Source organism: Microtus pennsylvanicus, chromosome 1 (genome assembly GCF_037038515.1).
Source record: "Microtus pennsylvanicus isolate mMicPen1 chromosome 1, mMicPen1.hap1, whole genome shotgun sequence".
Lineage (NCBI taxonomy): Eukaryota > Metazoa > Chordata > Mammalia > Rodentia > Cricetidae > Microtus > Microtus pennsylvanicus.
The window spans coordinates 200707004-200720819 of record NC_134579.1 but is presented as its reverse complement, the minus strand read 5'-3'; the positions used below and the strand labels follow the sequence as shown (position 1 = coordinate 200720819).

The following is a 13816-nucleotide window of genomic DNA, read 5'->3' as shown; positions in this document are numbered from 1 at the left end:
ACCCCACAACTCATCTGGCCCGCTCTGGGAAGGAGCCCCGCCCTCTCTGGGGCTGGAGCCCCGCCCCCTACTTAGGTCCCCGCCCATTCTGCGTTTACTAATAGCACGGTAGGCCGGGGAAAGAGATGGGAACAAACATCGCGAGACTTCAAAGGTCTTCCCACAGGGGCTTCAGGGACGGGACTTGCGCAGTAGCGCCCTTTGAAGCCAGCGTGGGAGAAAGGGGCGGGGCGTCCCGCTGTGTCGCGTCCGGTCCGGCGCGTTTGTTTGGGCCCAACACTTCTACTCTGCGGTTTCCGGCCTGTGCGCCGGTCTCCACCCAGCGCTCGGCGCGCGTGCGCGGCTCCAGCAGGTGTGTGTGTGGCGGATGTCGACCTGGGGTCTGCAGTGTTTGAGGAAGGCCAGGCCTAGGGGCTGGCGCTTGGGTACCGGCTGAGGTAGGCCAGGGCGGCTGTGGGGTCAGAGGTTAGAGGTCGCGGAGGGAGGTTGGCTCTGGGTCACCGAGAAATGCCCAGAGCTCCTGTGGTGCTCCAGGATCGGAGGCCACCGGCCTTGCGAGTTCCCCGGACTGGTCCCCTGCCCGAGCGTGGGCCGTGCCCGTCTCGCATGGGACGGGGGCTTGCTGCCCACACCCGCGTGCCCGAGGCCCTGTCACGAGCCGTCCCTTCGGGAGCTTGAGCCGCCGGTGCTGGCAGCGGGCTCCTTTCAGGAGGGTGACCGTGCTGTGCCTTGGACGTGCCCTAGGGGCTGATGGTGCTTGGGGCTGCAGGTGCCCGAAAGAGGTGCAGAGACTGAGCAAGTTAGGCTCCCAGTGCTCAGTTGCCCTCGGCGACAAACTAATTGCATTCGCTTTCCAAACCACCCTGGCACATGTGCACGCTGTGCCTTTCGACTCTGAAGTAGCGCTGGTTCATGAGGAAGTGTGGATTCATGGCCAGAGGTACCCTGTCTGAGGTGCATGCAGCACTGTTCACCACTGGCCATTTCTACTCGGTGCCTTTTACTCCAGATGGCTTGAATTTATCTTGAGCAGTCTTTGTAACTTTCTCTACTACACGTTTGTCTTTGTCTTCTTTGAGCTTGGGTTGGCTCACGTCCCATGATTGCTGTCGCCACCTCGTTCTTTGTCTAAGGAGCCTCTCTTATTCTTCTTGTCTGTTGATCCAAAACACCATTGTGTGTTGTTGTTGTTTCTCTTTGAAAAAGAGGATGTTTCGAAGGGATTTTAAACTATATAGGGGTCGTTCGAGGTTTGATGCTTTAGGATTGTAAAGCACACTGGACTTATTCAGCAGTGGTGTGCGTTTAAATACAGCTCACACTTGAAACAAGCTTTTATTTCCGGCTGTGTGAGGGGGTTGTCTTCTTAGTTTTCGCCTATCGAATGTAAGTTTTATCATTTGTTTTCTTTTGTACAGTTAGTTGATTGTCTCAATGAAATTTTTCCAGTAAAGATGAGTGAAACCTAATGGATACGTGAGATCATGGTTAATGTGTTCCTTACATATTAGTTTTCTCCTTGAGGTGACCAAATACCAGAGAAGAAAAAAGCTACGGAGAGTTGAGAGAACAGTTCGTCATGAGGGGAGACACAGTGAGGGTGAGTCCGGCCTGGTGACCACAGGGTAGTAAGGTGGTCACATCTTAATAGGTAAGAAAACAGACAGGACAGGAAACAAGGCTGGTCCTCCAGTCTCAGTAACCAGCGTCACACTCCCTATACCTTGGCCCCATCTAAAGTTTCCAGAACCTCCCAAAGCAGTACCACCAGCCAGGGATCAGTTCTAAAACGGAAGTCTCTGCGGAGCTTTTATAGCCAAATTATTTGGCTTAAGGCTTTTTAGGAATTTACCCCTTGTTTTCTATATATCTTTCTGAAAATTTCGGTCATATAACAGGTTTCATGTTATGTATAAAGGCTGCTAAGGAATGTACTTGGAATCACAGGGTTATCGTTGAGAGAAAGAACTGGGTTAGAATTCAGGAAATGACACCTTCACTGTGAATGGAAGTCATAGTCTTGTTTGTGAGATTCCTAGAAAATAATCCAGGAGAGGCCCTACTCAAGGTCATACCCGTTTGGGTTGTAAGAATGTTAATGTTTTTGTTTGAAAATATTTCTTCATTAAAGACACATTACCTCTATATTGGTAACCTTCACAGTTATGTTGGTAATTGTGCTGGAGTTTGTATTTGCAACAGGCGGGAGGTCTTGCCCAGACTCTGGTGCATGGAGTGTTCTTTTCCTGGTTTGCCATAGTTTTCCAGTCTTTCTGTTCTGCCTCATATCCTCTGTTTATTTGTCATTTAGAATTCATATTAAATAACCAAGAAAGTGTGAAGATGAGCAGCCGAAGGAAACGCGCTCCCCCAGTGAAGGTCGATGAGGAAAGGCAGCAGCAGCTGCACTGGAACATGCATGAAGACCTGAGGAATGAACCTCTCACCTTGACCATTGAGCAGCCCTGCTCCGGCGCAGACTCTTCCTCTGATTGCATCCTCATAGATGATGACCCTCCTGAAGATGTAGTTCACAGGGATAAGAAGAGGCGTTCAGAGGCTGTGAGCACCTTAGAATCCACTGAAAAAGAGACCCCTTTGTCTGTAAAGTTGAATGTTATAATTTCTCCCTATCATGTCGATCATTCTTGGAAAGCATTTCTGGGAGATTTTGCTCTTCAGCTTCTCCCTGAAGAGAGTTTAGTTGAACATTTTTCTGAAAGGAGTTTTGCCTTGATGAGTTCAGAGTCAAGCAATCAATTCCTGATCTATGTCCATTCAGAATGTAAAGATGCAGAGAAGCAAGAAAGTGTATGCAAAGAATCGGCTGATGTTTGCAGCAAGGGTCTTCGAGTGGAATCGTCCTTCAGTAGTGACATGTTACAGGATTTGGCTTGGCTGCAGAAGAAAAGAGGAATAAAACTTTATCAGAGACCAGAAGGAAGTCATACGATTAAGGTACTCACTTACTGTGCTGTATTATAAGGTTCCACATTAAAGTTAGCTTAGACAGTTTCAAAATCCAGCAATAAGTGTCTCATTATTCTTTCAAGGAATACATTGGGGCTTTAAATAAACGGAACTATCTTCCTGCCCATCATTTATAGCCTAGGCGACATTTTCCTGAGGAAATTGCCCTGAGTTTTCCTTCCTGCTTCTGTGCTCACTTACTTGCTTTGGTCCTTACCATCTTGCATTCTAATACCTTGTATTTTCAAATCCTTGTCCACTTTGTTCCAGAAATGATATGTTATGAATTAATGTCCTAATTGTAGAACTTGAGTATAGCCTTCCTACTCTGACATACAACTTCCTGTTTGTTATGTCATTGAATCCTACCCTTTATCACTGTGCTTTTTTATCTTGCTCCAGAAATTCCAAATTAATTTGTTTCCCAAACAGATTCTTTCTGTCTGTGTTCCCTCTACTAGATTAATTTCTTCCCCTTCTCTACTAACTATATGTCATTCTCTGGTAGTCTGTTCAGAAAGAGTCTCATGCAGGGAGAACTTTCCTTAAGCCCCAGGCATGGTGTTACAAGCCCTGACCCAGAATATCTAATACCTATTTTGGTTTTGGTTTTGGTGTTTGTTAGTTTTCTTCTTTTGACTGCTTAAACTGCACTTAGATTTCAGATCTTTCATAATTTCTAAACTGTGAGGTCTTTATCTTCACTGCCTAATTAAAGTGCCTAGTACCTAACATCATCAGTAAATTTATAATTCATTTCAAGTTGTGCATCCAGTAAGTTGTGTAAATATTACAGATCATTCAAATGTTCTAATATCAGCCTTTTTCTGTATGAACTCTAAATAATACCCATTCTTTCATGATAGATTTTTCTAGAGGCAGGTGAGATATGCCGTAGGTATATTTTAAAAAGGGATTATATGCCGTATGCTAAAGGCTGAAGGAAAAATTCTGAGATATTGCTTCATCTTTGTGTCTCTGAATTTTTTTTTCACATTTCTCAAAAGCAATTGTATCAGTAGGTCTAATTATTTTTTTCTGGAGAGATCTGATGTATTCAAGATGGAATGGTCATAGACTTATTTCAAAATTTGTAGAATAAAGAACATTTGGAAGCATTGTGCAGCAGTTAACTGTGGACGTGAAACTCATAACCATACAGTTCTCTGTCTACTGATTTTAAGGACCAGTATTTTGCTGAGTGATAGCTGGGATGTAAGAGTTAATGGCTTGTGTGTATGTATTCTACTCTTGAAAGCAAATCTTAATCTCTTCCATTTTTCCTGACCTTGATTTTTATAAAAATGCAAATATCTGTCACTACCAAGTGAACAAAAGGCAAGTTTACACAGGCCTGAAATGTAACTCACTTGTCACTCTGTAATGTTACTGGATTCTTCTATTTCAGCAGTAGAGATGAAGGATTTCAGTCATTAGGGAGTCTGGTGCCAGGGGAACTGGAGAAATAAGAAAGTGAATTGTCTGTTAGACACTTTAAGCTGTGTCGGCTGCCTCATATGGACTTACTATTTTAAAATCGAGAATGTTTGAGTATAAACAAAAGTTATTTTTCCTAAATTTCTCTTATTCCTAAATATCATTGCCTGTACTCAGATTTAGATATTTCAACTCTTATGATTCAATAGCTGCATTGTTTTACTTAACATTAGTCAAGGTCTGTTTTCTTCCACCTTTTATTTGATATTTGATCCAGTGATAAGGATTCCCAAACTTAATCACAAAAGAGTGAGCGTGTGTTTTTAGTTTTCTGGGAGATGCTTCATTGCAACAAGCTTCACTGCTTATTCAGATGCTACTGGGTTTAGACACTAGTGACTTGGTGGGTAGAGTTGAAGTTTTTGTAACATTCTCCTGTGTTTGGTCCCAATTAAGGAAGTCTTTGTTTCATTTATGCATCTTAGGCATTTACAGAATGAATATATGAAATTAAAAATGTATCTCATGCCTATGGGGCAGACATTGTTAAAGCCTTTAAGAAATACTGAATATAGGGACTAGAGAAATGGTTCAGTGGTTAAGAGCTCTAACTGCTTTTGCAGAGTACCCAGGTTCAGTTCCCAGTACCCGCATGCCAACTAATAGTCATCTGTAACTCCTGTCCCCAGGGGACTCACTGTCCTCTCTTGGCCTCCACGGGCACTGCACACACCATGCATAAACAGATAAAACACCCATATACATTTAAAAAAAAAGCAACCTTTTTCTTTAGAAATAGTGACCTTGGAAAAGGTTTCCTTGTATCCTTATAAAGAATGGTATATTGCTAGTAAGACTTTACTTCTTTTTAGGTTGGAATTTATATCTTGGAAGCGGGCCTAACAAGACTAGACTTTATGAGTGATGCAAGTTCAAGAATGAAAAAGTTCAATCAGCTCATGAAGAGAGTGATGGAAAAGTTATATAATTTTGTTATTCCAGGTAATTATTAAAGTAAACTTTACAATTGCATTTTGGGGTTGTCAGTTTTTCCTCAACTTTTATATATAATAACTTGAGAATGAATAATAAAAAATGAAGAAACTTAAATGATCTCCATATAGTATCTATGACAAAATCGTATCTGAAATGCCCTCACTGATAAGATTTGTTCTTTCACTATATTTGCTTAGCATTAGGCACAGAGTTCAAGAAATGTTTTGTAAAATCAATATACAAAGTCAAAAGGCAATCAAAATACATTTGAACTGGTTTTATTCTTTCCTTCCTTTTCTGCAAAATTCTGTAATAGCCCGAGATTGTTACTGCCTTTTAATCTACCTCACCTTTGCAGTATGATAGAGAATCTCAAGAGCCAGGTTTTTATAAAGAGCAGATGACTTTGTTGTTTGTTGGTAGGATGTGGAATCCTTGGTTAGAACTGCCACTAACCTAACTAACTAAACTAAAGGCCTGTGAATATCAGAGAATATAACTCAGTGGTAGAGATACAGAACGCACTGCTAGCCCAGCACTGGTACACATGGACTGACTGTGGTGCATTCTGCTATGCTGCTGGAGACTCAGCGTGGATTTTCCAAGTTACGCTGGAGAACTTAGTATGTTTGGTATTTTGATGCAATTTGTAGGGCATTCTGTCCCTCTATTCCTTTCCTTTGTTTTCTTTTTCCCTTTATGTGTCTCAGAACTGCATACATGCTAGGCAAGTACTGTACTTCTGATCTATAGCCTCAGCCCTATAGAACATTTCATGTTAGAATGTTTTGGAAATCTGTTTTTGAACATGGTGGGTAAATTGATGCCATAGCTCATTCTTTCAAAACTTCATAATACTAATAGTAGTAAGTTATTTTGGAAGTTAGACAGTTAGGGAACAAAATATCTTGTTTTAGAATTAGAAACGCTATCAAAACATTAAGGGTTTTTTTTTAAGTTATAAAAATTTTAGACAGCTATTGTGGAACATGCCTGAACTTTCAGTACTCTGAAGAAAACTTCAAGCTTAGATATCAATACTTGATTACATTAATTATTTTGTGGTGCTGATATGAAATAAATGCATAATTAAACACTGGTTATGAAAATCCTATATGATACTTTGTATTGAAAAGAATTTGTAGATTCTTCAGTACACTCTTTGTAACTGAGCATATTAGGTATGTTCTGTAAAACCAAGTAGTTTTACCATGCCCTCTTTGAGAACAGTTTGGAAATAAAAATGGTTCATTTCTTCACATTGAAAGAATAATGCAAGTGTGTTTAGAGTTTTTATTTGTTTAAAGTTACAGTGCGAGTCTTATACAGGGCAGTTGTGTTCCTCCAGTGAAATGGGACAGCTTGACGCAGATTAATGATTTCAGCATGTTTCTTCACTAGCTTCTGCTACGACCAGCAGCTCACTTTTTCTTCTTAGCCTGAAAAATTAATGAGAACCCTTATTTTAATAAGCATAAAAATAGGATTTTTATGTTAAGATGTAAAAGTGAAATAAGTTAATTTATAAATCACAGATGAAATACATATTCAGTTCTTCACAGTTACTAAATAGGAGAACAGAACATGTCCGTTTCTCTGAGGGCTGTGACAAGTACACATGAATTGAAAAGCAGGTAGATCATAACACATAGTTATAGCCAAGTATAAAGTAGCGGATGGACAGCGAGGAGAATGTTGACACCAAGCAGCATTTGCACTCTTAAAGAATGCATGGGTAGATACTCTGGGGAGAGGGATTTCCAGTGCAGAACATACAGCAGGATGGTGGAGATTAATGGGTGCTTGGGGCCTCCTATAAGGACCAGCAGTTAGAAGGCCTTATAGCACATGCACCTACGTTCCCAGTCCTCAGAAGATTGAGTATTTTGGATGAGGCCAATCCAGAAAGTATTGTATTGTGAAATATTGTCTAAAACACAGAGTAGGAGGACAAGGGTTTAATTAGAAAAAAAAAAATTGCTGTGGCTTACAATGCAGATCCTGTTATGAGTACCTTTGTTGGATATACAGATGTGCTGGAAGAAGATGAGGAAGATTCAGAGAGTGAGCCAGAGGGCCAGGACATTGATGAGCTCTATCACTTTGTGAAGCAAACACACCAGCGAGAAACACAGTCAGTCCAAGTGGATGTCCAGCATCCTGCGTTAATCCCAGTACTGAGGCCCTACCAGAGAGAGGCAGTGAACTGGATGCTACGACAAGAGCATTTCAGAAGCGTTCCTGCTGGTGGCAAGTATAAGATGTTTAAAGAAGGGCTCACTGATCGGAGGCACAGTGCTGAAGATGGGTCAGAGGGGGTCATGTGCTAGGGTGGGAATGCATTAAAAGTAAGAAGTTTAAATCATGGTTTCTACTTATAATCTTATTTGGGGAGGTAGGAGCAGGAAGATGAGGAATTCAAGTCATCCCAGGCCACGGTGTAAATTTTAGTCCAATCTTCTGGGCTGTGAGCCATGCTATTGGAAAAAAATCACGACTTGTCAACAAAAGATTGCTTTTAGAACTTGATTAAGTACGTGTAAGAAACTTCCTAACTGGACAGTAAATGTTAGCAACAGAGTAGATTTACGAACGTGACGAATTTTCCTAGTTTGTATTTTTTGATTGCCCTACAAAATAAATAAAACCAAGAAATTTATTGGAGGGATGTGCTCTAGTAATATTTTTTGTTTGTTTGCTTTGAGACAGTGCCTTTGTTTAGCACCCTGGCTGTCTTGGAACTCACTGTTTAGATCAAGCTGACCTTAAACTGTAATGCGAATACATTTTTCTGCCTACTGAACACTGCTTAAAATAAACAACATCAGGCCCAGCACTATTTTTAAATGAGTAGACAAATTTTGAGATTTTTTTACACAATTCTATAAAATGAATTATTAACTAGTTTTGATTCTCCCTGTGTAGATTTACTTAAATTAGTGGCAGATGATATTACTTATTTCTCCCAACAACATAATTCTTTTTAAGTTTTCATTTTGGACAGTATCAGTTAATAGACAATATTATTTCTTACTCCTGATTCTTTTAAATATCGGTAGATTTGCCTTTTTCAAAAATTGTTTTCCAGCCGGGCGGTGGTGGCGCACACCTTTAATCCCAGCACTCGGGAGGCAGAGGTAGGCGGATCTCTGGGAGTTCGAGGCCAGCTTGGTCTACAAGAGCTAGTTACAGGATAGGCACCAAAACCACAGAGAAACCCTGTCTCGAAAAACAAAAAAACAAAAACAAACAAAAAAAAATCTTTTTCTCGTCTCTATTTTCCAATCTCCCACATTCTCATTTGTTCATATTCTTTGGCATTCTCTCCCCTTGCTCTAAAGTAAACGTCCAGCTCTTGAGTTGGGTGCTCTTCCTCGACGTTCATGTCTGTCTGTCTCACTGCCCATCTCTCATGCAGTCTTGTCCTCTCAGTTATTTGCTTGGGAAATTGTTAATTCTATAAAGTCCCACGAAACTCGTACTTTTTATTTCTCTGTAATAATTTTCTTTGGATACATAATTTCAGAAAGGTATAATTTATACACAACAAAATGCTTTGAACTTAAAGGTTAAATTTGATGCATTTTAGCAAAAGTATTATCTTTGGAGTCAACAACCAGTTTTTGTAAGCCCTCCACCACAGTGACATAGTATCTGTGAAAATCATCTCCAGAGTTGAGAGAATCACAGATTGAAAGGTTTCAGTGCAAGAATGGCTAGCCTGATCGCTTTGGATCTTAGGAGAGATTAGATATTTACAGGGACAATACTTCCAAGAAAATACCTAGTTTCAGAATTAGAGGAATGCTTTCAAATACATCTAGAATTTTTTATTATTATAAGAATTTTTGTCAGCTATGGTGAGGCATACCTGAGTTCCCAGTGCTTGGAAAGATTAAAGAGAAAGACTGGAGAAGGTTGAGATAAATGTAATACTTAAATATTACAGTTTAAGCTTTCTTCTTCCTCTGGTCCATATGACATGTCATTTGCAATTAAGATAAATGGTGGAGCCAAGTAGCATGGGTCTTTTGAGTTAAAGTTGCCTGTGATCCTCCTGCCTCCACCTCTTGCAGCAAATTCTACTTGTATAAACTACCATGACCCTGAGATTAAGGTGTGAATGCTCTACTAGTCAGGCTCCCCAACCCAGAATCTTTCTCCAGTTGTGCAAAGGAAAATCAGTTTTCTCCAGCAGAGTCTCACTAGCTATATAAAAAAGGGTTATTAAGGGCAGGCCCTTTGCCTAGCAGTAGGTGATCAAACACAAAATGAACTCAGTGACATTTTTTTGAGATTCTTTGTGTCATAATGCACTTAATGCTATGTCACATTTTTTAAACCCTTACAAGTCCTTGTCATATATATTATAGTTTCCGGTTTTGTGCTTTTTCTTTGACTTCCTTCTGTTTGTTTTTATATTATTTTTTTTAAAGTTTTCTTTTAGATGTCTGTACTTGAATGAGAGAAAGAAAGGGTATAGGTCATGGTGGGTGGGAAGGAGCTGGGAGTTTGGGGGAGGGGAAATCTTAATATATTATATTTAAAAAATTGACTTGCAGTAAGAAAGAAGTTGCCACTTCTTAGGTGCTTTGTTAAAGGTAACCGTATCAGGTGGAGTTGGTGCTGAGCATTAGTTTTCCTGCTGACCTCAGCAGAGTGTTATGCTTCACTCTTCTGTGTTGTAACTTGCTTATATGGATTTGTGCCAAAGCAAGGAAGCTGGCAAATAGTATTAGAAGGGTATTTTAAATGGAGAGAACCATGACCTTTTACCCACCTGCTAACTGAGAGGCAACATTCTCAAGAACATCTGTCTCCTGAGTCAGCATCCCACACCATTCTGTTTTATTTTAGTATCAATATGTGTCAGGGAAATAAACCAAACAGAAACTCTTACATGGTTTTTCTTTTCTTTAGATAACTCCCTGCACTTCTTATGGCGAGAAATTGTTACACCTGATGGTTTGAAGCTCTACTATAATCCATATACGGGCTGGTAAGGCAAAACCTTACATGCTTGATTTTTAAAATATATACAGTAAAATCTGTGAAATTTTTGACACATGTTCACAGTCTTGAGGAATACTAAATTACTGTATTATACCAAGGATAGATTGAGAAATAAAAGCACTTGTCATTTTTCAGTGAATGAATTTATCATGATAGCAGCTGCTGAGTTATCAAGAATGACAGAGACGGCTGGATATGGTGAAGCATGTACTTTAATCCCAGCACCTGGGGAAGCATGGGCAGGCAAATTTTTGAGTTGGAGGCCAGCTTGGTTTACATAAAGAGTTCCAGGGCAGTCAGGGATATATAGCGAAACCCTATCTCAGTGAGGGAAAGAATAAAGGAGAGATTTATATCTCAGGTATTATGTTATTTTGTTTATAAAAGGCCAACTTTTTAAATTTTCATTAAATTTATCAACTTGTAGATTAAAGAAATATACAAATCTTTAATCAGAATTAATAAGTCAATATCTATGATCTTTTATAATTTTTAATCACAGGTTCATAAAAACCATAAAGGGAAAATTGCTTCCTTCTAAAATGTTATAAAATTACATACATTTATTTATTCCGTGGCCAGGGAAGGAGAGGACCTATGAAAGAAGAGGACAGTTTGCAGGAGTCTATTTTCTCCTTTCGTGTTTGTCGTGCCTGGTGGCAGACACCTTCGCCTGCTGAGCCATGTTGCCAGCCAGTATAACATTTCTCTTTAATTACAGAAGAAGTAAACTGTTGATATGTATGTACTAGCACCATTCTTATTTCTACAGGCTTAAATGTCTGATTATTACTGTTTCATTCCTGTTTCTATGATTTGTGAATTTGAATTGTTTTCTCCTAAATGAATTTTCGATAAACTTAAAGTTTTATGCATTTCTTCTATTCCCTTTGGGAATACTAATAAAGGACAGCATAACTTTTATTTAAATTCCTGGATTGTATTTTCCCTTAGCATCATTCGTGATTTCCCACATGCTGGACCACAGTTGCTTGGTGGAATCTTAGCAGATGAGATGGGTCTCGGAAAGACAGTGGAGGTTCTGGCTCTGATTCTGACACATACTCGGCAGGATGTCAAACAAGACGGTCTCACTCTTCCCGAGGTACAGAGAAATATTGCTGTGCTCTAGAGGTGGGAACCTAGCGTGCTAACAGACCTTACAGCGAACATTGACTATTTGCTTGGCCTCTGTTTGATTACCTTCAAGTAACTGCAAAGAATGGAACGCTGGTTACCTAGGTTTTTCTTGGGTGATGTAGACCAATTAGTAAATAGGGTATGTAGTAAGTTATCAACTAGTTAGCAGAGAACTTTTTTACAATTCTTCCTACTGGTGCTTCAAATATCTTGTCACCACTATATGGTCCATATTACCAGTGAATATTTTTAAGAACTGTCTGTAATTACAAATTTCAGATTCTGTTAAGTAGAATTTACTATTTGACTGATAGCTTAGTAGTAATAGATTGTTAGATAGAATAGATTTTCTATAAGTATATAAATTAGAGTTTGCAAAAATTAACTTCTTGTATCTCCCAGTAGTGAAACCTGAAGCCAGCACATTAAGCACTGCTGACTTTAACCCACTAATCCAAGGTCAAACTAATTAAGAACCTTCGGGAACCACAGACCCACAGACTTTATATGTATAGGATCTGTTGGAAAGTCCACGTAAACAAAATAAACCTTAAGGATTTCAATAGTATATAGAAAAGAAAAATTCATATGAATATACTTTTATAAATTTATATAAATAGATTTTTACATATATATGATGTGGGTATTTAGCAGTTAGGAGCTCTAATCTCTGGCTACTCTTCTGGAGGACTCAGGTTGGATTTCCAGCACCCACCAACTGAGCAGCTAACTTTATCTATAACTCTAGCTCCAGGTGATGTCCCTCCTTCTTCTGGCTTCTGTGCGTACTGCAGGCATGTGATGCACAGACATATATGCAAGCTAAATACCATTACACTTAAGACAGAAATAAGTATTTTTTTAAAAGACACTGTATATAACTGGAATTATTAATAACTTCTTTCTGAGATGTTAAGCTCATTACATATTTCCAAATTTATGTTTTATTATTATAAATTTAATGTGTCAGTTCTATTTTAAAATGTGTTTTTAAGTTACTTCAGAAATTCCCTACATTGGTGTACATTTGAATAGTGTACACAAAGAAGAAAATGATGGTTAGGTGCAAGCTCCAAAGTAAAATTGTTTACATAATGAATGACATTTAATCATCTCCTTCTTTTATAGTTATATGACTATTTTCCATGTCTTTAATAGAATAACTATAAATGATAATTTAGAATATTGAACACAAAATATTTCAGCTATCAAATGTCATGTATTTCAGGGGAAAGTGGTGAATTATTTCATCCCATCTCACTGTCCCAGAGGAAAAGTAAAAAGCAGAGAAATCCAGGATAGAGAATATGAACCAAAAGAAAAAGTTCACTGCCCCCGTAAGTATGGTCTCTTCAAGTAGCTTCTTATTCTGTCCTCAGAAAGGTCATAGTCATCATGGCTAGGTTTTTTTTCCCCAGTTATTTGTATTTAACATAAGAGCATGGTTACAAGTTACATTAACAAAAATAGAGTTGGTCCCAGTACTACTAGTTCAGTCTATTATTATACTTCAGTTTTGTATATTTTCAAGTGTAGCTACTACAATTTCTATTAACAAATTTTCTTCAGCAATGGTAGCATAGCATATACTAGGGCATTCAAGAGATTTTTATTTTTATTTGAATGATTGTTGTTTTATCAACTAGCAAATTAGCCTGAATAAGTCTTTGCTAAATTATTTCTATTACAGTAATTTTTTTCTTAATTCAAGGTAAAATTTTATTACATATTCTTTGGAATGGTACTACACTGCCCTAAGTCTTTTGTTTATTTTCTTAACCTAGTCCTTAATGTGAATTAAGATTAAATTTCATTTTAGTTACTTTGAGTAATTAGCATATCCTTTTTTTCTGTCCACTTGTACATTTAGCTACACGTGTGATGATCCTAACAGCTGTGAAAGAAATGAATGGGAAAAAAGGAGTTTCTATTCTTTCTATCTATAAGTATGTCAGCTCCATATACAGATATGATGTTCAGCGGAACCGGGGTCTTCTGAAGAGAATGCTGAAATGTTTAATCTTTGAAGGTCTTGTGAAACAGATCAAAGGTCATGGTTTCTCTGGGACTTTTACTCTGGGGAAGAATTACAAAGAAGAAGATATATATGATAAAACAAAAAAGCAGGTAACAGCATTTATTAAGTACATATACTTGTAAAAGTATTTTTCTTTGAGCTGCCAGCTCATAAAAAGCCACGCAGACTTACTTAACTATGAAAGCTTGGCATATAGCTTAGGTTTACCCCACTAGCTCTTGT

At 38.7% G+C, this 13816-nt stretch overlaps 1 protein-coding gene across 5 annotated transcripts in view; it reads left to right on the top strand.

The window, feature by feature from the left end:
* Positions 1–232: 232 nt before the first annotated feature.
* Shprh (SNF2 histone linker PHD RING helicase) overlaps positions 233–13816 on the top strand; it is a 72928-nt gene continuing 59344 nt past the window's right edge. The window contains exons 1-9 of one of the 5 annotated variants that reach the window (XM_075949004.1): positions 268–352; positions 1512–1600; positions 2312–2958; positions 5280–5409; positions 7435–7653; positions 10324–10402; positions 11371–11521; positions 12785–12893; positions 13427–13683. In XM_075949004.1, the coding sequence (XP_075805119.1) occupies positions 2344–2958; positions 5280–5409; positions 7435–7653; positions 10324–10402; positions 11371–11521; positions 12785–12893; positions 13427–13683 (1560 nt within the window). In that variant the 5' untranslated portion in view covers positions 268–352; positions 1512–1600; positions 2312–2343. Of the gene's footprint in view, positions 438–1425; positions 1652–2311; positions 2959–5279; positions 5410–7434; positions 7654–10323; positions 10403–11370; positions 11522–12784; positions 12894–13426; positions 13684–13816 lie in introns of those variants that run through there. The other 4 variants (XM_075948975.1, XM_075948967.1, XM_075948985.1 and 1 more) reach the window with 4 other exon arrangements.